The following is a 26,584-nucleotide window of genomic DNA, read 5'->3' on the forward strand; positions in this document are numbered from 1 at the left end:
TTCAACTTATTCAACTTTCAAGGTAAATTACAGCAATAATTAATGAATAATGCTAAATTGTGAAACATAATTAGCTTATATTAATTTAGGTCACAGTAATGGCAATAATCAAGGAGTTTACATTTTTGTTATTCGTACATGCTGCTTTAGATGCAGGCACTGTGATGCGCTTGCAGTGGAAAGAAGCTTATATTGATTATGTTGTAGGAATGTTAGGAATATCCAATCTAAAAAAAAATTTAAAAAAAAAAGAACTAAACTGGTTGGTTGGTCTTGTCTTAGCTAAGGCTGTTAATTATTTTTTGAAATTGACTCTGATTCAAATTCCAGGTTCAAGATTCGACTCCAGACAAATTTTCTCAATTCTTAAGAAAAATAACTTTGCCATGTGGAATATTACAATAAACAGTGCAATATAAAGCATACTTCACACTAGTTATGATAGATATTGTGAACCACAATCATGTCACACCCCTGAGCGGAATCGATTCCCAACGCCTCAGAATCTGAGAATTGATTCTTTTTGGAATCGACTCCAAGCCCTCATCTTAGCTGGACTCCTAGCCTGGTCAGTTAAATGGTTTTAGGCTGCATGGTTTGATGGGGGTTTTTTTTCCAGTTGGGTATTGTTATCAGTTGCAATTACTATCAAATGAAGCTTCTCTTTTACTGACTAAAAATGGTCTCATATTTTGTACCAATCACAGTCGTTTGTGATAACCAAATATGGCATTTTATTTAATCGTTATGTAGAGAATACTTTGGCCTATTTCCATTTCCATGTCAGATAACAATCTTTAGAACTGATAGACCTCACCTGTTTTACCATACAAACGTTTCTAATAAACATCCAGAGATCTTGTGACTCGGCTGTGCGAGTAGTTTTGGGAAGACCGATTCATTATCATACCATTTCATACACTGAATTGAGTTACACACAATTTCACAGTAGCTTCCCCAACACTAATGAACAGCAGCATTAAACTAAATACGTATTTCGCTAGTATAAGAAAACTTTTGTGCAAATTAATTGGTTAGTCATATTTGGCATGAACAGTTTGAACGAACAGACTTTTTAAAATTATTCAAGTCATTTTTTTAAAGGTGCACTCATAAAAAAAGTTGTACCTCTTAAACAATGAGTTGTAATTTTCTTTTGGTTTGGGGTCACTTGCCTGAAAAGTTTCTCATGATCTTAAAAATATTTTGATCTGAAGGCATATGCTTAAATGTTTGAAATTATTTTTGTAGACAAAAATATAATTGTGCCACCATATTAATTTATTACAAAACTAAAATTGTATTTAAAAAAAAAAAGTTTTTGAAATGGATGACTTGGACCAAATAATAAAGAAAAGCAGCCAATAAGTGCCCATCATAGATGGGAACTCCTTCAATACTGTTTAAAAAGCATCCCAGGATGATACCTCAAGAAGTTGGTTGAGAAAATGTCAAGAGTACATTTCTGCAAATTCTAGGCAAAGGGTGAGTACATTGAAGATGCTAAAATATAACACAGTTTTGATTTATTTTGGATTTTTTTAGTCACAACATAATTCCAATATTTCCATTTCTATTATCCCATAGTTGTGATGACTTCACTATTATTCTAAAATGTGAAATAAATAAATAAAGAAAGAAAGAATGAGTAAGTGACCCTAAACTTTTGAACGGTAGTGTACATAAAATCATGAGCAAACACATGAGATGAGGACTCGTCATATCAGTAACCTTATAAAAGCTGTTTTATTCTACATGGGGCAGGGGCACCCTCATGGGGGCTGCCATTTTAGAATCACATGACCAGCTGAATAATACTCGCTTAATCTCAGTAACCGTCTTATTATTGGACACTTTCACTGGTGGATTAAATAAATCATGACTGCCTGTGAAAAGTGAATTTCTACAATGGCATCTGTAACTGAAAACTATTGATTTTAAATTATGCTGCATCCACACCACTAGGTGTCACTGTAAGTCCAAGATGACACAAACAAAAAGAGTTACTGAGTGGACCTTTACATGTTCACAAGTCCTTTTTGTTGAGTTGTGTCAAGTCTAAGGTCATTTCAGATCAAGTCTGTAGTCATGTCTGAAGTCTATTAAAAAGTGACTTCAGAGCGATGGAGTCCCCATCTCTGGTGTAAAGGAGCGTATAGTGATTGCTGCAAGAACGTTAGGAATATCCAGTCTAAATACAGTCTGAACTGGTTGGCTGGTCTGGTCTAATCTAGGACTGTTCGATTACAGAAATTTTGGAATCAGCTCTGATTCCGATTCCAGGTTTTAGGAATCGATTAAATACATAGATTCCAAAATTCAACTCCAGAGAAATGTTCTCGATTCTTAAGAAAAATAAACTTGCCATGTGGAATCTTTCAATAAAAAGTGCAAAATAAAGCATACGTCACATTAGTTACAGTATGATAGATATTGTGTACGAGAAAAGATCATGTCACGCCCCTGAGCGGAAACGATCCTTTTTGGAATCTACTACCAGCCCTCATCTTGGCTGGTCTCCCAGCCTTGTCAGTTGGATGGTTTTAGAGGGGTTTGAGTACTTTTCAACTGGTCAGACTGGGAGACCTGCTAAAACCAGCAAACAATCTTAGGCTGCATGGTTTGCTGTTTTTTTTTTGTTGTTTTTTTTTACTATCTGTTTTGTAATTACTATCAAATGAAACTTCTCTTTTTAGCTAATTATAAATGTTATTGCATTTTTCACCAATCACAGTCATTTGTGATTACCAAATACAGAATTTCATTTAATTGTGTTATCGAGAATTACTTGGGCCTATTTCCATTTAACCAATATTTTTTTTTTCCTCTCCAATTTGGAATGCCCAATTTGGAATGCCCGCTCTAAGTCTTCGTGGTGGCGTAGTGATTCGCCTCAATCTGGGTGGCGGAGGACGCATCTCAGTTGCCTCCGCGTATGAGACCGTCAACCCGCGCATCTTATCGCGTGGCTTGTTAAGCGTGTTACCGCAGAGATGAAGTGCATGTGGAGGCTTCACGCTATTCTCTGTGGCATCAATGCACAACTCACCATGCACCCCACTGAGAGCGAGAACCACGCATTTTAGCGACCACAAGGAGGTTACCCCATGTGACTCTACCCTCCCTAGCAACCGGGCCAATTTAGTTGCTTAGGAGACCTGACTGGAGTCACTCAGCACACCCTGGATTCGAACTCGCAACTCCAGGGGTGGTAGTCAGCGTCAATTCTCGCTGAGCTACCCAGGCCTCTTTCTGAGGGTTTCTTAATTTTTAGACTAGTTGACACCAAAATATTCATTTAAGTGTCAGTAAAATTAGTAGTTCCGCACATCCCTAGTATAGTTATACACAGTTTCAAAGTGGCTTCTCTGACACTGATGAACAGCAGCATTAAACTAAATATTTCAATAATAAAAAAAAGACAGTGACTTCTATGCAGGGACTCAAATTAATCGGTGAGTCATTTTTGGCATGAACAGTTCAAATGAGCAGACTCACTAAAATTATCCAGACTTCCCAAAGCACACATGCGCCCCCAGGAGGTAGAAAATTAGTTTCAGCTAGTAACATTTGCAGTACATGGAGTAATGTTTTCATTTAAAAAGTTACTTAAAATTAATAAATCAATAGCACTCGCAAGAGATGAAGACTCCAGTCATATCAGTAACCTTCTAAAAGCTCTTTTATTCTAAATGGAGAGGGTCTCCTCACGGGGGCAGCCATGTTAGAATCACATGACCAGCCAATTACAACTCACTTAATAGACACTTTCATTCATGGATTAAATGAATCCTGGCTTACTATGAATAGTGAATTTCTACAATGCCATCTGTAACTGAAAACTATTGCATTTTTGATTCCACGCCACTTAGTGAGACAAATACAAAATAAAAAAATAAAAATTACTGAGTGCACCTTTAAAATTTCGCACAGTGATGGCATAGTAAGAATCAGACAGACAGACAGACAGGTTTTGGTAAAATAATTTACTAGCATGAATTTTCTAATAGCAAAGCATAACCCAAAGCACTCTGTAGCAAAACAAATCTCTCAGAAGTTTGCTGAAATATTTCAAGTTTCCCCCAATATTTGCATTCCCCGCACTAAGAAAAGCTAATTGAACATCAGTGATGACAATCGTGATTGTTCATCACATTCAAAACAGAACAGTCGATGGTTACAGCTGCAAAATAATTTAAATTTAAAGCTGAATTGCCCTACAGATACAGTATATACACAAGATAAATGAGTGAAATCACCACAGCATACATTTGAGATGTTTGCCCCTCAAAAATGTGGCCAAATGTTCTTTTTATAAACTATATTCGAACATCACGGTGAGAACTAGAGTGCGCATGTCAAATATTGTTATCTTCAGTGTACTGTTTCATCACACAGGTATTTGTCGCCATCTGGCGGCCTCTCTCAGTCAAGGCAAGAGGAGTTGTGTTTCGAAACCTAGCTGAGCTGCCTACCCTGACAGCATTATCAGGCATGATGGCCACAAATGCACTGCATGGAGGTAAGCAGCTCACTATGTTAAGACAAAGCATAAGTGTGTAAGAACCATAGAAGCACTTCGGTTCAGTGAAGACCTTTTTGTATGTGTAATAAAATGTATGTTTATAAAGAAGGGATGCTAATGTACATCATGTAATAACAAAAAGGATAGTCATCCCAACAAATGAACTGCTATTGCAATTATATACTGTGACTAACTTATTACAAACACACACACACACACACACACACACACAGAAAAATGAAAGACAAATGAAGAACAAAAAAGACAAAAAGGTTTACTATTGTAATATATATTTTATATATATATATATATTTTATCAAGACAATTTAATTTCAGGCAGTGGGTGGACAAAGAACGAAGAAAAAAATAAAAATCCAAATAAAATAATGAATAAAACAAACAAAACAATGTGATGTTCCTTACATGAAGAATCTTTAAAAAGGCAAAATAATAATAATAATAATAATAATAATAATAATAATAAAAAATAAAATAAAATTAGAAAATAACACCTCACACTTCTAAGCGGCATGTTTCGACAGTTTCCATACAGAGAACGACACAAAACAGTTACACATCCGGAGATGAAGTTGAACATTTCCTTTCAAACATTCTAAAGTTTTTTTTTGTTGTTTTTTTTTTTTTTGTGCGTGTGTGTCTTACTACACTAATAAAAAAAGAGAAATGAAAAAAAGTGTCAAGGCTGCAAAAACAATGATGTAGCACATCAGTACATTTGCTACTTTAACCAGTCAGTCTTGTTACTAACTGACTGACATGCTGACCTAGTAGCTCTTGCTGTTAAATAACAGGACATTCAAATCTATGGCAAGCCGAATGGACTTTTAATCGTGCAGGATATGAATTATACGTTAATTAAGTTTTCACAAGTTCAAATGGCAATTCTTGATATCAGCAATGAAATTTGTACTAGTGAAAATGCTAATTATTGATATCAGTAGTTAGGTTTGCACTAGTAAAAATGTGAACATTACTCGCAAAATAACCATTCTTGATATCATCTAGTAAAAAACACAATTATTGATATCTAACAGAATTTCTCATTGATCTGTCTGCCACTCCTGTTCAAAATGCACTTACATATTTCTACAATTAATTTTTACTAACTGAAATTCCAATTTCAGATCAGCAATGTTCCAAGAACTAGAAAAAAAAATTATATATATATATATATATATATACACACACACACACACACACACACACACACACACACACACACACACACACACAAATAGCCAAATTTTTATTAGTACAAATGCCCATTCCTGATATCAACAACTGGTAAAAATAAAATTCTATTTGGAATTTTGTTTTCACTAGTGGCATTGTTAGTTTCAGGTATCTGTAATATGTAACAAGCAACAACAACAAAGTCTTAAAATATCTTTGATTACTCAGTTTATTGATATCTGAAATACTGAATCTAACACGTAAACATAATTGACATTTCAAAAATTCGCATTTTTACTAGATGTAATTCAAAAGTTTGTATCAGGAATGGAAATTTGCATTAGTAAAAATGTAATTATTAATATAAATATTGTTTTTAGTCAATAATTACAGTTATCAATAACTAAAGATGATAATTACAGATATCAATAAACGTTTTTTCACTAGTTGAAATTCCATTTTTGATAATCAAGATAGGGTATTTCCGTGAGTAATGACGTAATTTTTTTTTTTATAGAGAATTAACGTTTTTAGTGCAAACGTATTAACTAATATCAAGAATTGTAATTTTTACTAGTGAAAAATGAAATGTCGGCATCCATAATTTATACCATTCATAATTCATGATTAATTGTCGAAAGGGCTTGAAACACAAATCTTTTGTGTTTGTTTGCCTCTAAATCTCAACGTCAATGCCTGCAAAACTGTAGAGAGGATCAAAACAACATGATGGACAGTTTCTATGATACACTCACCATGAAACAAACAGCCTCTTGAGGCAGTGGATGAAACTTGAAAATGCTGCTTTCAAGGTTCCCAGTGGGGGAGGAAACCACAGCATCCCCATGAACAACCTAGATTTTTCTCTCTCTCTTCCCTTTAAAGCACAAACGTTTTCACATCTATAGTGTGAGCCCCCCAAACCCCTAGCAAGCCCCCCCCATTCCCTAATGTTCTGCCCACGTACAAAATCAAAACACAAAAAGACACACAGTTTAAGATGTAGACAGAGAACATGCATCCATCCACACGCTCACAAATTCATCCACACACATACGCACAGCATTCCAGGCAGAAAAACAGCACTATTTCTCTCTGTGCTACCCCATTATCAGTCTCTCAGCGTCTTTTCTCTATCTCACCAGCTGTAAAAACAGTATTGGTAACAGCTAGTTCCAGAAAGAGCACTTGTACAATTATGGCTTTAAAACTGTAACAATCAGTGGGAGAAGTCCAAATTATTCCATGTTTCTTGTTCCCACATGATGATTTAGAGTGTGTTCAATATTTGTGTTTACAAGAGGCGTTTGTCCTGTAGTCCAGTGTTTTGAGTGTGCACGTGCGGGTGTGTCCTGAAACCTGCTGGTGTTAAGCTGCATTCTTCTTGGTACCTGATTGGTTGGATGGTCTGTATTCAATGATTGGTGGATTATGTTGCAGTGTGTAGTGTCAGGCTATGATTGGCTGATTGGAATGCCAATCAGAAACCAGGACTGGCCAGAGGGTACCGCCTGTTCGGGACTGTTCACAGGTGCTGTGCTCTGCTAGAACCCGCTCCTTTGAGGTCTGGGGTTGCTGGTGCTGCATGTCCTTGTATGCGCTCGAGTTTGTGTGTGTATGTGAGGGGCGTCCGGTCTGCTGGTAAAAGCGAGAGAGTGGGGGAGGACAGTCACTCCCGCACACTGGCTGAGTAGGAGAATTGCGAGAAGTGTGTGCGTGTGTCTGGGTCCTCTGCGTCAAGGCTGTCATCTGCGAGCAACGAAGACAGACAGGAAATCAAATAGATCAGAAATCACACTTTTTAAACTTGTTAGTGTTAAAAAGCTGCTGAACGATTCTTAAAGATTACTTTTCCCTCCATTACTTTGAGTTATTTTTAACAGAGCAACTCTTGAATCATTAACAGTGTTCTCACATGCATGCAGACAGACATGGAAGTCTGTAGATTTACACGAACTATCCTAAAGAACCGACTCACTGAAATAAAACAGAGTACCCAACACTAAATATAAGAGAATTGTTTATTTTAACAAGTTAATTTTCATGAACTGTTAGAATTAACCAACTCACAAAAATGAATTGGAAATCCCAACACTACATATAAGGGAATCGTTTATTTTAACCAGTTCATTTACAAGAACTGTTCATGTCCAAAAGAACCAACTCCCTAAAAAGAAATGGAGTTCCCAGTGCTAAATAAAAGGAAATCATTCATTTCAACCTGTTCATTTACATGAACTATCCAAAAGAACCAACTCATTGAAATGAAACAGAGTTCCCAATACTAAATAAAAGAGAATAGTTTATTTTAACCGGTTAATTTACATGAACTATCTGAAAGAACTGACTCTCAGAAATGAATCGAAGTTCCAAACACTACATATAAGAGAGTCGTTTATATTAATTAGTTAATTTACAGTTGAAGTCAGAAGTTTACAAACACCTCAGCCAAATACATTTAAACTCAGGTTTTTACAATTCCAGACATTTAATCGTAGAAAACATTCCCTGTCTTAGGTCAGTTAGGATCACTATTTTATTTTAAGAATGTGAAATGTCAGAATAATAGTAGAGAGAATTATTTATTTCAGCTTTTATTTCTTTCTTCACATTCCCAGTGGGTCAGAAGTTTACATACACTTCATTAGTATTTGGTAGCATTGCCTTTATATTGTTTAACTTGGGTCAAATGTTTTGGGTAGCCTTCCACAAGCTTCTCACAATAAGGTGCTGGAATTGTGGCCCATTCCTCCAGACAGAACTGGTGTAACTGAGTCAGGTTTGTAGGCCTCCTTGCTCGCACACACATTTTCAGTTCTGCCTACAATTGTTTTTTTTTTTTTATTGGATTGATGTCAGGGCTTTGTGATGGCCACTCCAATACCTTGACTTTGTTGTCCTTCAGCCATTTTGCCACAACTTTGGAGGTATGCTTGGGGTCATTGTCCATTTGAAAGAACCATTTGCAACTGAGCTTTAACATCCTGGCTGATGTCTTGAGATGTTGCTTCAATATATCCACAATTTATGTGAAGTGCACCAGTCCCTCCTGCAGCAAAGCACCCCCACAACATGATGCTGCCATCCCCATGCTTCACGGTTGGGATGGTGTTCTTCGGCTTGCAAGCCTCACCCTTTTTCCTCCAAACATAACGATGGTCATTATGGCCAAATAGTTAAATGTGTTTCATCAGACCAGAGTACATTTCTCCAAAAGTAAGATCTTTGTCCCCATGTGCACTTGCAAACTGTAGTCTGGCTTTTTTATGGTAGTTTTGGAGCAGTAGCTTCTTCCTTGCTGAGCAGCCTTTCAGGTTATGTCGATATAGGACTCGTTTTACTGTGGATATAGATACTTGTCTACCTGTTTCCTCCAGCATCTTCACAAGGTCCTTTGCTGTTGTTCTGGAATTGATTTGCACTTTTTGCACCAAATTACGTTCATCTCTAGGAGACAGAATGCATCTCCTTCCTGAGCGGTATGATGGCTGCATGGTCCCATAGTGTTTATACTTGCGTACTATTGTTTGTACAGATGAACGTGGTACCTTCAGGCATTTGGAAATTGCTCCCATGGATGAACCAGACTTGTGGAGGTCCACAATTGTTTTTCTGAGGTTTTGGCTGATTTCTTTTGATTTTCCCATGATGTCAAGCAAAGAGGCACTGAGTTTGAAGGTAGGCTTTAAAATACATCCACAGGCACACCTCCAGTTCAGTACACCTCCTATCAGAAGCTAATTGGCTAATTGTCTAAAGGCTTAACATCATTTTCTGGAATTTTCCAAGCTGCTTAAAAGGCACAGTTAACTTGACCCACTGGAATTGTGATATAGTCAATTAAAAAGTGAAACAATCTGTCTGTAATCAATTGTTGGAAAAATTACTCGTCATGCACAAAGCAGATGTACTAAACGACTTGCCAAAACTATAGTTTGCTAATATTAAATCTGTGGAGTGGTTAAAAAATTAGTTTTAATTACTTCAACCTAAGTGTATGTAAACTTCTGACTTCAACTGTATGTTTTCGGACACAGCCCAAGGTAAACGCATGTCACGTGTGCTATAAGTAAATGTCTTCTTCACTATGTACTGTATGTACAATTGTTTTGATTTGGTATGTTTTGAGAAAATGCGATTGCTAACGTGGACATGCCATCCATGGTTGTTGGACTACAGTGTGTACTGTTATTTCCTTCAACAATTTCTTCATGTACAAATAAATTACTAAAATTTTATGACTAAAGAGAAATCTGAAGAAACTGCTATCGACCATTAAAAATACAATATTATTTTTTAGTTTTGTGTGAAATTGAGTAAATATAGTGCTAAAAAACAGTTTATTAAGTGTACGTAAACTTCTGACTTCAACTGTACATGAACTGTTAGAATTAACCGACTCACAGAAATTAATCAGAGTTCCCAACACTACATATAAGAGAATCGTTTATTTGTACCGGTTCATTTACATGAATTATCCGAAAGAACCGACTCACAGAAATGAATTGGAGTTCCCAACACTACATATAAGGGAATTGTTTATTTTAACCAGTTCGTTTACATGAACTGTTCATGTCCGAAAGAACCGACTCACTAAAACCAAAGAGTTCCCAAAATTAATCTAATAGAATCAATTGAGAGAGGACGGTTTAGGGGAGCATGTTTGATAACTCCTTCGACACTATCAATGCTTTCACAATAAAATCTGACAGATGTAGCGTTTTGTGACACTTCAGCGCTACTCATTTGAAAATGAAGCTCGTTACTGGAAAAGCAAAAATGTTGTGAAAGTAGCTGACCTATGTAGTGAAGTTAGTAGCGTCACTATTTTTTGTTAACTATTCCCCAACACTGATGGAAGGACTGAGGTACTCACATTGGTCAGGTGGTGTGACAGTAATGGTCTGTGCAGTGAACTCGTCATCAAAGTAGCGTGTGTCTGTTTCTGAGGTCACTTGTGGCTTGAACGGTGGGATGAGCTGCAGACACAGAGAGTGGGTGAGAGGTGAGTCTCAGAAAAAGCTGCAGACAATATTCATGTTTCACACTTTAGCTCCTCACAGCCACAAGTATATACTTGTATAGCACTTTTCACAATTGAATGCACTACTTTTATGCTGCATTTTGTTGTTTTTGGAGCTTGACAGCCTGCAAACAATCTGCAATATTTGCGCTGTTACATCCCATGGAAAAGACAGACATACAGCTTTGGAATGACTTGAGGGTGAGTAAAGATGATAGTACTGTATTTTCATACTAAAAAATACAACTGTGTGCATTTTCTTCTGATTTTTGTGGTGACTTCATCTAATGAATTGGTTCATTGAAAGCCTCAAATGCTTTTACCTTCTTTTCAAGGACATCTTGCCAGTTGATGGAATTGAAGAACTTGTGTGTCATCACTTCTTTGGCATCTTCTGGACTTCCTCCGAGCCTTAAAACAGGACATTTACATTATGTAAAATCCCTGAAACTTCTTTACATCAAAAGCGGGAACAGAAGCTCCTCTTACCTCTGTTTGGGGTCTTTCTTGAGTAGGCCAGCGAGCAGGGCTTTGGCCTCGGGTGAGAGGTTTCTGGGGAAACGAATCTCCTCCATTAAAATGAGTTCAAACAGACGCTCGTGGTCCTGGTTGTAGAAGGGCAGCCGACCACACATCATTTCATACATGACCACTCCCAGACCCCACCAGTCAACCGCACGGCCGTAATCGTTGTCTTCTAATACCTATAGCAGTGAACCAGGAGGACAAGAGGAGAACAGGATAAAGAAGAAAACCACTGACCAAAGGAAGAGAAAACTCGTAATTAAAGATCTTCAGGAAATGTTGCCTGAGAAAAAAATATCCTCAGCCTTTTGTCTTTTAGTTTCTCATTATATAGGACATTTCAACTGAACAATGTTTCATTCTCATTAGATTAGGCTTTATGATGTAAAAACATGCAATGTGACAATACGCTTCATTTCTGTCATGTACAAAGGATACTTTTTGAATTCAGCATCAATAAATGAGTTTACTCTGGCAGTACCTCAGGAGCGAGATACTCTGGTGTCCCACAGAATGTCTTCATGGTGGCCTCATTAGTAATGCCCTCTTTACACAAGCCAAAGTCTGTGATTTTAATGTGACCATCTTTATCCAGCATTAGATTCTCCAGCTGCAGAGAGAAACGGTTCAAACAGAATTTGGAAATAGTTTTTGGCCACTTGTTGCAAAAAGGAAGACAGATTTCATGTCTCTGTGGTCTGTGACACAATTACATTGACATACTTTTCAAGCACAATGTAGAAATGATTCTTTTACAATAATCACTCAAGAGAATTCAAACCTTTAGGTCCCTGTAGACAACATCTTTAGAGTGCAGATACTCCAGTGCCGAAACTATTTCAGCCCCGTAGAAGCGAGCTCTGTCCTCAGTAAACACGCGCTCTCGCGACAAGTGGAAGAATAGCTAGTGAGAAATCAAAAGTTTGCCAAAAATAACTAGGTTAGTGGCATCAAATCTGTTAAAGATATTCAGAGTTTTGGTTGAGGCACCTAAGCAGCAAGTAAATTAGATGTTCATGAGAACAAATGCTTTACGTTGTCAGTGGAACATTCTGTACATGGGTCACTGACAAATAAGGTTGTCCGAGGTGATAAAAATCTAGTTTAAAACACATCAAAACTTTTTTTTTTTTAAACATTTATAGCATTTTCTTAAAAAAAAAAAAAAATTCAATGCCTTTACAATTATCTTGTGTTTTCACTTAGAATAAAAGGCATTAAAATATTTTCCTGATACCTTAAATACCTCGAGAGATGTATGCAACAATGATTCATTTCAAAAGAAATTTTCTCAGGGGTTTCACCATTATGACCTTAACTTTTTTTTTTTTTCATAAAAACCTCCAAATATGACAATGATTTTTTTATATAGCTTCTCACGCAGTCATGGAGGTCTAAAAGGGGTCCTCTCCATTTAGTTATTACATTTTTTGGTCACATGACAAAAAAAAGCTATCTACATGAAGGGTGCCACTCTTGAAGTTTTCAATTATGGGACACTCACTCTAGAGCAGGTTTTTCTTTCTTTTTTTTTCTTTTTTTTTTTTTTATAGTTTTGGATTTTTAATTGAGTTCTTATTTCTATTTTATATTCAATGTCATTCCAATTTACTTTAGTTTTCACACTTTGTCTGTTAGTTTTAGTTTTCTCAGTGTTTTCTAGTTTCAGTTAAGTTAGTTTTAATTTTAGTATTTTATGGCTGCCAAAGCTAAAGCAATTACTGGTATCATTTAAAATATCTAACGCCATTAAATTTCTGAGGGCAGTCTTGTGTTACCTCTATTTAGTGGCATTTTCATGTTTAATTAAGGAAGATTTTAAATGTTTTCTATTTAATAATATAGGGTGAAGATGGGTAAACTGTTAAGCTTGACCCTTATTTTATCCACATGTATTTCCTTAAATAGTTAGTAAATTGTTTCCTTAATTTCTAAACTAATCTTTGATAAGTAAACAACTAATTTTTAAATTGATGATTTTCATCGGAATGTGTGGCAAAGCTCATTTCATGACCACTGGTGGGAAAAGCAATGGTAAAGAAAATGAAAATTTTTTAAGGTGATGAAAAAGTAAAAGTTAACTTAATGTTTGTAAATGTTACATATGATGATTTATGATGTGAAAGTGTGTAGGTAAATATAAAAATACATTTCAAATAATTTGTAGACATTTTCCATAAAATCATTCATCCTATTTCCCACTTTACCAACACTGCCTGAAAATAATTTGAGATTATTATTTTTTTCCTCCCCTTTTCTCCCCTATTTGGCATGCCCAATTCCCACTACTTAGTAGGTCCTTGTGGTGGCGCAGTTACTCACCTCAATCTGGGTAGCGGAGGACAAGTCTCAGTTGCCCCCGCTTCTGAGACAGTCAATCCACGCATTTTATCACGTGGCTTGTTGTGCATGACACCGCGGAGACTACGCATGTGGAGGCTCATGCTATTCTGCGCAAACCACACACAACTTACCACGCACCACACTGAGAGCGAGAACCACTAATCATGACCACGAGGAGGTTACCCCATGTGACTCTACCCTCCCTAGCAACCAGGCCAATTTGGTTGCTTAGGAGACCTGGCTGGAGTCACTCAGCATGCCCTGGATTCAAACTCACGACTCCAGGGGTGGTAGTCAGTGTCAATACTTGCTGAGTATTGTCAGTGTCAAGGCCCCCACTTTTTGGCTTCTTAATAAATATCCTGGAAGATTGTTTCTATGGACATTGTGCACATGCCTTTTCTTACCTTGGATTTGATTTTTTTGAGCCAACGCACCAAAGCACCGTGAATATATAAACTTCTTAGTGTTTGGCGTGGACATTACACTGTTTTTGGTTTACTACTGTTTCAGTTAATGAAAACGTTTTCATTTAGTTTTCAATTGAAGTTTTCATTAACAAAAATAACACTGCTCTAATGATTTGATTTCATGTTGCATTTTCAGACGGTCCCTTACCCAACGTAGGCATAATTTCCAATGAAAGCCCAAGTTAAATTAACTTTACCCTGCTGGGGTGGTCCCTCTTGAACGACTTTGCCGTGATGCCATCTGACCAGCTTTAATATGGGACAAATCTTGTCTTGTATTGATTTGATACGCATCATTTCATCTTTAAATATGGGATGATGCCGTATTTTATGGGATGTGCGGCAACCCTACCAACATGTTTTTTTTTACACAATATGATTTTGATTTGGTGGACAAATATTTTACAAATATTAATCATATTTTAAAATAAAAGTTTCCACAGCTTATTATTTCAAGAAATAATAATAAAAAATTATTCCAAACTACTTATGCCAACATGTCTTTATTCAAGAACTTTAGTTTTTAATAAGACTGTGATTTTTCTTTTTAAAGTATCCAGATGGTTTTATCAAATTTTTTACTTATAGCTCACAAAATATTACGAAAATGTCTTTGAACTCAGTAACTGAAAACATGTTCATCATAGCAAAGATGTATTCAAGTAATTTCTTGTGTGTGAATTGCATTTGTAATGTATTTTTGAATAATTTAACAGAATAAAAAAAATGTCATGTAATGGAATGACATAATACTTTTGGACAGACAGAAATCAAACTTATCATAGAGTCTACACACATTTTCTGCTATTTTTCTATTTTTGTCTTTTCTGGACAACCATTCATGAAACCACAACACCATTATTCAAACATCTGTTTCATGCCTGTTATTGTGGTAATCTATTTCAGACAAACTTGCCCCTAATTGGCAAGTAAAAGCACAAACTGTGGTTGGTAGCTCTATATGCCAATCAGACTCTCTCGTCCTACCAAAGTTCTTGGCCAGAATAAGCTGCAATGTGGATCAGACCGTTTGCTGTTTCGTCACAGCTCTGGCTATGTGAGACTAGTTCTTGTAAGTTAGTATATGGTCAAATACCTCGCCTCCATTTGCATACTCCATGACGAAACACAGCCGGTCACGTGTTTGGAAGGCGTATTTTAGTGTCTGCAGTTAGAGAGATAAAAATCATGTCACAACAGGTCTCAAACCAAGATAATTCATAAAAAAAAAAAAATACTTTAGAACTTGTACCCACCGTAAGGAAAGGGTGCCGTGTGTTCTGTAAGACTCGGCTTTCTGTGATTGTGTGCGCGACCTCGTCCTGAGATAAACATGTCATATTGTTACGAGTCTCAAACAAATCTTTCAGGAGTTTCTTAAAAGTTCTTCATTTGTGTGATGCCTACCTTAGCTATTATGACCTCCTTGCGCAAGATCTTCATGGCGTAGTACATGCCAGTGGCCTTTTCCCTTACCAGAATCACCTTTCCAAACGTGCCCTTACCCAGCAGCTTTAGGTAGTCAAAGTCACTCATTGTCTGAGGAAGAAATAAAAATGAACATTTACCCCACTGTGAACAATACCAACAAACTCTGATCAAGCATCATAAAGCTTGTATAATGGCATACAAAATAATTTGTTTGTTTCTTTCAATGTTTATGCCATGCCAGCTTCTATGGCTATATTCATGGCGGGAGCCAGGTTTATTTATTTAAAAATAGAGTTAAATAAGGTGTTTAAGATTCATTTTTCCTAAAAACCTTAACTAAATTTGGATTCACTTGATTAAAAACCTTTTCAAAAGTATCAACTGAATAATACAGGTTCCTCAGATGTGTAGAGGTATGACAGTCCAGTAAAACAAGTTTAATGGATAGTGGGTTCTGACAAGATGAGCACTTTGGTGAATTTTCTCCTGATAGAAAAAACTGGTGTGTGAGTCTTGTATGTCCTATCCGGCATTGTGTATAAATGACTTGATCCCGGCGATTATTAAAAGGGAACATATATCTTGTTCCAACAACAAGATTTATTTCCCGTAATTTGTTGTTTTTGATACAGTGCATCCGGAAAGTATTCACAGCACTTCACTTTTTCCACATTAGTTATGTTACAGCCTTATTCCAAAATGGATTAAATTCATTATTTTCCTCAAAATTCTACAAACAATACCCCATAATGACAATGTGAAAGAAGTTTGTTTGAAATCTTTGCATATCTATAAAAAAAATAAAAATAAAAATAAAAAAATAAAATCACATGTACATAAAGTATTCACAGCTTTTGCTATGACACTCAAAATTGAGCTCAGGTACATCCTGTCTCCACTGATCATCCTTGAGATGTTTCTACAACTTGATTGGAGTCCACCTGTGGTAAATTCTGTTGATTGGACATGATTTGGAAAGGCACACACCTGTCTATATAAGGTCCCAGAGTTAACAGTGCATGTCAGAGCACAAACCAAGCCATGAAGTTCAAGGAATTGTCTGTAGACCTCCGAGACAGGATTGTATCGAGGCACAGATCTGGGGAAGGGTACAGAAAAATGTCTGCAGCATTGAAGGTCCCAATCAGCACAGTGGCCTCCATCATCCGTAAATGGAAGAAGTTTGGAACCACCAGGACTCTTCCTAGAGCTGGCCGCCCGGCCAAACTGAGCAATCGGGGGAGAAGGGCCTTAGTCAGGGAGGTGACCAAGAACCCGATGGTCACTCTGACAGAGCTCCAGCGTTTCTCTGTGGAGAGAGGAGAACCTTCCAGAAGAACAACCATCTCTGCAGCACTCCACCAATCAGGCCTGTATGGTAGAGTGGCCAGATGGAAGCCACTACTCAGTAAAAGGCACATGACAGCCCGCCTGGAGTTTGCCAAAAGGCACCTGAAGGACTCTCCGACCATGAGAAACCAAATTCTCTGGTCTGATGAAACAAAGATTGAACTCTTTGGCCTAAATGGCAAGTGTCATGTCTGGAGGAAACCAGGCACCGTTTATCACCTGGCCAATACCATCCCTACAGTGAAGCATGGTGGTGGCAGCATCATGCTGTGGGGATGTTTTTCAGCGGCAGGAACTGGGAGACTAGTCAGGATCGAGGGAAAGATGAATGCAGCAATGTACAGAGACATCCTTGATGAAAACCTGCTCCAGAGCACTCTGGACCTCAGACTGGGGCGAAGGTTCATCTTCCAACAGGACAACGACCCTAAGCACACAGCCAAGATAACAAAGGAGTGGCTACGGGACAACTCTGTGAATGTCCTTGAGTGGCCCAGCCAGAGCCCAGACTTGAACCTGATTGAACATCTCTGGAGAGATCTGAAAATGGCTGTGCACTGATACTCCCCATCCAACCTGATGGAGCTTGAGAGGTCCTGCAAAGAAGAATGGGAGAAACTGCCCAAAAATAGGTGTGCCAAGCTTGTAGCATCATACTCAAAAAGACTTGAGGCTGTAATTGGTGCCAAAGGTGCTTCAACAAAGTATTGAGCAAAGGCTGTGAATACTTATGTACATGTGATTTTTTTTTCGTTTTTTATTTAATAAATTTGCAAAGATTTCAAACAAACTTCTTTCACGTTGTCATTATGGGGTATTGTTTGTAGAATTTTGAGGAAAATAATGAATTTAATCCATTTTGGAATAAGGCTGTAACATAACAAAATGTGGAAAAAGTGAAGCGCTGTGATACTTTCCAGATGCACTGTATATACATTCAGAGTTGGTTTCAGATCTGTTGAAGGTATAGGGCATTTTACTGGTTCAGTAGATAGTGCTTCTCTGGCAGCTCTGTCTGCTTGTTCATTACCAGAGATTCCTGAGTGTCCAGGTACCCAGCAGAAAATAATATTAAAACTCTTTGCTTCAAGAGATGACAGTTTGATTAAAATCTTCATGATTGTTGGGTGATCAGTTTTAGTAGCTTCCAGTGCTTCAAGACATGATTTTGAATCAATTATTATTAAAAAAGGTTTTTGTGGAGCAGTCTCAAACTTTAGTGCCAGTAGTAGAGCGTTTGCCTCTGCAGTGAAAACTGAACTTTGGTCAGAGATGCGGATACCCTGACACAGTTGGTTTGTTGCAAAAGCTGCTGCCACTTTATTTCCAGATTTAGATCCATCTGTGTATATTGGGATATGTTGTGGGTATACTGCTCTTATGTCCAGAAATTGTTGATGGAAATCATTCTGATGCGTTTTGGATTTTTGCTTCCTTGTTAAATCCAGATTGATTTTAGGCTTTTTGAGATCCCATGGAGGAATTTTGCAGAAATGTGTCTGTTCCAAACTGTTTTGATCCACTTTCAGATTCTCCAGATGGGTTTTTATATGGAGGCCAAATGGATGAATGAAACTTGTTTTGTTTTCTTCCATATATTGTTGAATGCTGAAGTGGGAAAACTGCTGAATGGGCTGGGTTTTCTTTATTTGTTTTAAGATTGGTTGCATATTGTAAGGCCAACTTTAGGCATCTGATTTCCAAGGAAGGTTCATTGGCTTTCGCATAGAGACTTTGGATTGGTGATGTTCTGTAGGCTCCCAAAGCTAGTCGTATACCTTGGTGGTATACAGTGTCCAAAAGTCGTTTGTATGACTTCCTAGCTGATCCATAAATGATACTTCCATAGTCCAGCTTTGAGCGTACCATGGTTCTGTACAAGTTCATGAGAGTTGAGCTGTCTGCTCCCCATTTGGTTTTAGATAAAACCTTTAAAACATTCATAGCTTTAAAACATTTATTTTTTAGTGATTTAAATGTGAGGAATAAAAGACAGTTTGTTGTCAAAAGTGATACCAAGAAACCTGTTCACTTGAACAACTTTAATGGGGACTCCATCCATAAACAGCTCTGGTTCATTGTGTAGAGAACGAAGCCGACAGAAATGCATAGATGGTTTTTGTTTGTGAGAACTTGAAACCGATCTGTGTTGACCAGGAGTGCATTTTGTTTATCTTCAATTGGATTTTTTGCACCATAGTACTCATGTACTTGCTCTTGTAGCAAATGCAGATATCATCTACATATAAACTACAGAGGACATCAGAACCAATGACTTTTGCAATGCTATTTATTTGAATACTGAAGAGGGTTACTGATAGGATACTTCCTTGAGGTACTCCAAGTCCCTGTTTATGTAGGTTAGACAAGGTGTTTGCTATATTAACTCTAAAAAGTCTGTTTGATAAAAAACTTTCAATGAAGATTGGCAGTCGACCTCTAAAATTCATTTGGTACAGTTCCTTTAAAATTCCATGTTTCCATCTCGTGTCATAGGCTTTCTCCAAATCAAAGAAGACAGCTACAACGTGTTCTTTTCTGGTAAAGGCGTCACGAATATAGCTTTTAAGACAAATAAGGTGATCTGCAGTGCTTCAACCTTTCCTGAAACCACATTGGGCATTACTTATGTGGTGTTTAGATTCCAGTATTCAGACCAGGTGATCATTGACCATCCTCTCTATTGTTTGCATAAACAACTGGTTAAAGCTATAGAGCGGTAGTTTATGGGGTCATTATGGTCTTTTCCTGGCTTTGGAATAGGTATTATTTCTGCTTCATGCCAGGCAGATGGGATTTTTCCCGATATCCAGATGGAGTTAAAAATTCTAAGGAGCATTTTCAGGGAACGGTGGGGTAGATTCTTTAAAAATTGATTGTGGATTTTATCCGGTCCAACAGCTGTGTCGTGGGATTTTTTTAATGGCTCGCTGTAGTTTTTCCATAGAAAAAGCTTGGTTGTATGGCTCTGTGTTACTGGAGCCGAAGTTAATCTTTTCTTTTTCTTGTTGAGCAAGAAAAGTTTGAAAAGCAGGAAGGCAGTTCTCAATAGATTAATTGTTTTCGAAAGTTTTTGCTAGAATGTTTGCAATTTCTTGTTTTGAAGTCAAGAGTGTGCCGTGCTGTTTGGACCGTTGTTTTTTTTCCCCTTCATTTCCCGTATCAAGTTCCATATTTTGTATGGAGCACTTGTCATGCTGGAAATGAATCTTCTCCAGCTTTCCTTTTTTACTTCATTTATAATTCTTCTTGCTCGTGCTCTACTCATCTTGAGTTTGATATGATTTTCAGTTGATGGATGTCTGAAGAACAGTCTTTCAGTTTTTTTCCAATCTTTTATAGGTTCCTTACATGTATCGTCAAACCATGTAAGTCGTCTATGTTTTATATTTAAAGATGTTCTTGGGACTGTATCATTAGCTATAGATATGAGCGTTTCAGTGAAATTCTGCATAGCATCTGGGCTGTCTTCTGGAAACCGTGTCAGTTTCTCATGACAGAGGGTTTGAAATTCATACCAATTTGCTTTTTTAATTAGCCATCTTTGTACATTTGTTTCTTCCTCTCTGCCTTTGATGGTTACAATGATTGGGAAATGGTCACTTCCACAGAGGTCATGGCAAACTTTCCATGATTGGTCTAAAAATAATTCAGGCTGACAAATTGTTAGGTTGATTGCAGAGTACGTTCCATGTCCTGGATGTAAATAGGTATTCAATCCATTATTTAAAAGACATAAGGTGTGGTTATCTATAAAATCTTCAATCTTCCTTCCTTTTGTGTTACAGTGATTACTGCCCCACAAAGTGTTATGACTATTAAAATCTCCCATGAGAATAAAAGAAGATGGGAGGTGATCTAGGTCCAAGATGTCAAGTTTAAATTAGGAGGAATGTACATAGAGACGACTGTAATAGTTTTCTGCAAAGTCAGGCGTACTGCTGTTGCCTGTATGTTGCTGTTAATATTTATATGACTATGGATCACATATTTTCTTATTAAAATGGTTGTACCACTGGAAGCCCGCTTGTCACTGGGACCGAAAGTGTTAAAACTTTTTAAAAGAGAGAGTACCGTCTGGTGGTAATTGTGTTTCTTGAAGACATCTTGAAGGTTTCTTGAAGGCTAGAGGGTTAATAACTGCAGTTAGACACTGCAGGTCTGTAAAATTTGCCCTGATACCACGACAGTTCCATTGGATGATAGAATTTTCCATTACCTAGTAGGGAGAATAGGGACAGTTTTCTTGGTTCTGCCTTTAGGGGATGAACTTCTACTATGGTATTCATTCTCTTTCATTTCCAAACCTTTTGTTTGTTTTGTCTTTGAGGCTTCGTCTTGGGATACTTGTGAAGAACTTGCCTTACCGTTGTTTTTATTTGCCTTTTGGTTTCCTGATATTGAGCTCTGACTGGAGTGAATGTCATTTAGAAGAGTTTCGCTCTGGGTTCCTGTGTTCTTCATCTTTGGGGGAATATTACTATGGTTAACGGTTTGGGGTTTGTCTTTATGCATCCAGGTGATATGTCTGGCAGTCTATTGTTCTCACAGCTTTTTTTTTTTTTTTTTTGCAACAGGAGGCGAAGGTTTTATTCAGTGAAAAAACAGGGACGACATCCACCATTTCCTTTGCTTCGAGGTAACTGATTCTCTTAGTACACCTGATCTTCTGTATTTCCTTTTCTTTGATCCACATGGGACACTGTTTTGATGCAACTCAATGGTCACCTGAGCAATTACAACATTTTGATGGTTTTTCACAGCTCCCTTTGTCGTGGCCTACCTCCCCACAGTTACAACAGGTATGTTTGTTGTTGCAGCCATTAGATCCATAGCCGTACTTTTGACAGTTGAAACACCGCAGAGGGTTGGGTACAAATAAGTCCACTGGATCACTTAAGTATCCAATTAGAAGTTTATCTGGGATTAGCGGTTTATTAAAGGTGAGGATGTACGTACCAGTTTTAATCGTTCGCTCTTCTCTCTTGATTATTATTCTTTTGACGTTCATTACTCCTTGGGTCTTGAGCTCATGCGTTATTTCTTCTTCATCCACATCATCCAACTCTCTAGTTCGGAATACTCCTTTACTGTAGTTCAAAGTTGGATGAGGAGATGTCTTTATTTTGGCCAGTCATCATTACTCGGCACAAGAGTATGTCTATTTTCTGAGGTATTGCCGGTATCCAGGTCCAAGAAACGATTTTTTGAGGTGTGTTTTGTAGCCATGTTTTGGGTTTTTAGTTTAGTCATCTCTGCTCCCCACCCACCTTGGAGCCCAAAAATAAGGGATGCACAGTGCCGCGGATCTCCAGCAGATTATGCATCAGGGATACAGGGATGATATACTCAAGCAAAATGAGCAACAAGTTGCTCAATTTACTTGACTGACCCTTAGCCAACGCCTATTGGGAATCTGAGAGATATTTGATGTTCAGCTATCACAGAGTATTCCCAGGGCATGTCTTGACCAGCCGATTGATTGGATCGAGCCATTCCAACCTCCTGCCTAAGTGAAGTAGGAGCCAAAGTACCGTGTTGAAATAGTGGAAGCCGCAGCAAACCACATTTCTCAGGGACCAGAATCTCTTCCTCCACCGACATGGGTCACAACTGACGGCAAAGGAGTCACCCTTTTCCTTATTTCTTATAACGGAAATGGGATAATAAGGATCTATTTTACTCCAGGTCTTTACAGAGTGATGGAAAAAACTTTTTGCTGTAACCCTAGCAGGGGGGGCTTGAGGGTTGTTCTCTCTTGCCCAAGGAGACGACCCTAGCACTATGGAGGGAAGGAGCGTGCCACTGTTCCTTTCACGGGCTACCATCATAAAGATGGGTCCCAAGCCACACCTGTGCATACAAAATAATAGTTTTAATAGGAGTAAACCCATATTGATACTAGGGATGTGCAAGACTAGTCGACTAAACGGTTCTGATGCTGCTGGTCGACACTGGAATTACTAGTTGGTTAATATTTCCCCCCATTAAACTGATGATAATTTTTACACATTTACGTTTGGCTTTATATTTTTATAGAGGCTGCACTTAAACTACTGTCATATTAATGTTACATATTTTAAATAGAATTAATAATACAAATATTATTTAAAAAAAAAAAAAAAAAAAAAGAGGATATCTGGAGCGGATACAGAGTTTAATTTTACCTCAGGCTGCAATCGTCTTCCCTCTCTCTCGCAGCTCGTGCAGGAAAATATCCTCTCACTAGACAAGCAAACTCAGCAAAGTAGTTATGAAATCACTTCGGTGGTGCGGGAATCAGATTTCCAAATGTTTGAAAGTCCTTATGGATGTTTTCACATTTGAGTCTTCTTTAAATCTGTGCATACTTGTACGTTATTTTTCCGCTGAGCGGGCTTTTTCAAGCACAGGACAGGCACCTCAGGTGAGTCAAATCCCGTCTTTCACCAGACCATGTCGACGTGTTAATTTCACGCATTAAAAAATTATGCTTTTGAGTTAGTAGCCTTGAAAATAACTGTTTTAGACTAGGTATGCGATTTTTTTAATCTGCTGATTAAGAAGGCTATTTTCAACGGGGTGCCGACTGCTTAACGGGTTAAACTATCTGTTATTCTTTGTGCTCTTCATGTTTAGAATACATTAGGTTTATTTTAGGCTACATCACAGGCCTATTTTTTTTCTATCCTATAGCCATTTTTTTTTTTTTTACATCTTAACTGTTATTGGTTAACATTCTTTACCGAACAGCTGTCATATTACATCAATGGCTAATGCACGAGTGCACATCGTGAAATACGCACAACTTTTCAGCACATTTTTTTTCTCTCTCATAGATTTGGCTTAGTCTACCTGTTAATTATTTTCAACAATGTCCTGACTGTTTTAATATGTTAAGTAACTTTTACTTGGTGATTTCCGTTTAGAACAGGCTTTTAATGGTTGTTCCACTGATCCTGAACTATTAATTCAATTGTTTTCAATAAATATGCCTGTTAAATATTCGCTAACATTGATTCAGTGAATGCGTGTCATGTTCTATATTTAATGTACAATGATCATAATTTAAGGCAAGCACGTCGCAGATAAACGCCCCATTTCAGTGGAATTTAGCATCGGATTTGGAATAGATTAAGTATTTTTAAATGGGTCGCATAAAAACATTTTTTTTTTACTGTTTTCTGAAGGTTGGTTTCTCTTTAGACTAGTCGACTATAAAACCTCCGTTTAAACGACAGTCAAATTAGAATCCGCGTGATAGTGAATTTCGCACGATGGACTTCTGCCGGTTAAGAATTTCCACTTGCAGATTTCACATTGTGTTTGGTGAAATCTAACAGATGAATTTTCATTGTTGACCAATGGGAAGTTGCTTAGTTTGACAGTGACAGTGAATATTTACAATGGACAAGAATACATTTTAGTTTATTTTTAACTTCACTCTCCCAGCGTATAAAGTGCAGCATTAAAGAGAGGCCACTTGGCAATAAGTTTTTTGCTGGTTTCACACGTGCTCAACATTCGCCCACACCTTCTTCGCCCACGGAATTTCACCATGCAAAGGTAAATATTTAGCAGTCGTCATGCAAATACATTTGACTGCAGAATGTCTCGATTGACCAATTACAATCAAGTATTCCAGAGAGCCATGTAAAGCCTAATTAATATAATGCAAGGAACCAAACTTTTTTCTCCAGACCGAAATGAAGCATCCTAGGTGAACAAAGTCTGCATTTAAACTATGCAAGGTGTCGTTTTAAAATGAGTTCATGAAGTAAAATTAATAAAGAACTGTCACGTCCAAACCACACCCATGACAAGTTTTAACCAATCATCAACGATCTTCGACTAGCCAAGTTCTCTTTAGTCAAGAATTTTAGAGATGTGCACGAACAGGAGAAATGTCACCAAATGAACAAAAACATCAATGCATTTAGTCATACTTTTAAGGCAAACTAAAAGCAGCCTGTTCACCCAGGTAAGTATGAATTAGCCTTAATAATAAATTATTGTATTATTCAGGAGAATTTTTATTGTGATTATCATCATTCCAAACAACAGCTCTCACAAGTGATAAAACCACTAATTAGGAATGGGTGATATCCACAAAAATGAATACTCTGACACTTTTTTAATTTTTGGACTAACAATACATATCACGATATTCACATTTTTATGGAAAGTGACTCAAACTTTTAAAAACAATGACCATGTTTACATGCACTTAAGAAAACGGTTTATTCCAGTGTTTTTGTAGAAAGTGGCGTACTGAAATGTCATGTAAACGAGAATGCAGTTTTCCTTACACCATTTAAGGGATTAAGAGAAAGCGGTTTAACACACCTGGGTTTCTTACATTTACGCATTTGGCAGACGCTTTTATCCAAAGCGACTTACAGTGCACTTATTACAGGGACAATCCCCCTGGAGCAACCTGGAGTTAAGTGCCTTGCTCAAGGACAAAATGGTGGTGGCTGTGGGGATTGAACCAGCAACCGTCTGATTACCAGTTATGTGCTTTAGCCCACTACACCACCACTTCCGGAGAACACGGCTTTGGTGGCCATGTAAACACAAGCGGCATTCTTACAGGTTTTTAGGAGTGCGCATGTGCGGGAACAGACCGGATTACAACATCATAAAATGGAGCCCAGCAAAAAGTCAAAACAGTGGAAATAATTAAATATTTCTGGGAGTACAGTGGGAAAAGCACATACACTATAAACTATACCCATTTATACACATGTAAAATATTGACTGTCCCTCACGTCCACGTATATAGTATGCACCTGTGCATTGGGGGAATCCTGGAGTTTGACATAAGAGGGAAACCCCACTATTGCAGCACTATTCTGCTGCAGGTCATGATACAAAGTTAAGGAAACAAACACAGCAACAACTCTAGAATATCTGGAAATAAAGCGAAGCAACGGAGAATAAAATAGCAAAGTTTTCCACGGATGCCATGTTTATTATTTAAACAAGCGTCACAGGGAAATTACATTGCTGTGGAGAAAGCCGCTTACTGACCAAACCGCATGTATACGGCAGTAAAGAGTACACTGCTTAAACAGCATGTATATGGGAACGCCACTCTGTTGCAATAAGCCATTTTCTGGTGTCCGTTTAAACAGTCAATGTACAATGATCAAAAGTTCCTTTTTGATTTAAAACGATGACCAAAGCAATGGTAGAACTGTCATGTCAATTGCAATGGAACAACTTATTAAAAATATTTTTAATTATCTATTTTATCTAAGAAAATTAATGCTACTCTTAGTTTAGTTGAACATTTAAGAATTTACTTTAAATCTGAAACAAACACCTCCACACCAATGTGACAACACTTAGTAAAGGCACTCACCACTTTGGTGTGGGACTTTGCTATGGCAGCCTCCATCCCCTCCAGGCTGTTGTCTCCAGGGGAACCAAACTCCATTGGCTCCTCATCTTCCCGGGACTTGAGCCCATTGGCTACAGCCTGGATTGCCCGTATCCACTCCTCTCTGAATCAAGATTAAAGCAAATAAAGTTCATAAAAGATAAGCGCAACGTTAAAACAAAGCAAGTTATGGTTCTCATGTACTGATCTCATTTCCATGGTTACCAACCATCTTTTGGAGAAATCAGGCTTTTTAATCATGAAATGGCCTATTCCTGCTTCCTCTAAAATGTTTTTTTTTTTTTTTTTTTTTTTTTACCTATGTTGACCTTTTGCAACAGGCAGTGAGTAATAACCTG

General features: G+C 37.6%; 1 protein-coding gene across 1 annotated transcript in view; it reads right to left on the minus strand.

The window, feature by feature from the left end:
* Positions 1-3,967: 3,967 nt before the first annotated feature.
* The window catches only part of LOC127416893 (RAC-beta serine/threonine-protein kinase), a 43,823-nt gene continuing 21,206 nt past the window's right edge, over positions 3,968-26,584 (minus strand). Inside the window, exons 5-14 of the mRNA XM_051656483.1 lie at positions 26,208-26,349; positions 15,488-15,619; positions 15,337-15,402; positions 15,177-15,245; positions 12,049-12,171; positions 11,749-11,877; positions 11,232-11,446; positions 11,066-11,153; positions 10,596-10,698; positions 3,968-7,468 (exon numbers count right to left, since the gene is read on the minus strand). Of these exons, the coding sequence (XP_051512443.1) occupies positions 7,389-7,468; positions 10,596-10,698; positions 11,066-11,153; positions 11,232-11,446; positions 11,749-11,877; positions 12,049-12,171; positions 15,177-15,245; positions 15,337-15,402; positions 15,488-15,619; positions 26,208-26,349 (1,147 nt within the window). The 3' untranslated portion in view covers positions 3,968-7,388. The remainder of the gene's footprint in view (positions 7,469-10,595; positions 10,699-11,065; positions 11,154-11,231; positions 11,447-11,748; positions 11,878-12,048; positions 12,172-15,176; positions 15,246-15,336; positions 15,403-15,487; positions 15,620-26,207; positions 26,350-26,584) is intronic.

This window comes from Myxocyprinus asiaticus, chromosome 26, assembly GCF_019703515.2.
Source record: "Myxocyprinus asiaticus isolate MX2 ecotype Aquarium Trade chromosome 26, UBuf_Myxa_2, whole genome shotgun sequence".
In the NCBI taxonomy this organism is placed as follows: Eukaryota; Metazoa; Chordata; class Actinopteri; order Cypriniformes; family Catostomidae; genus Myxocyprinus; species Myxocyprinus asiaticus.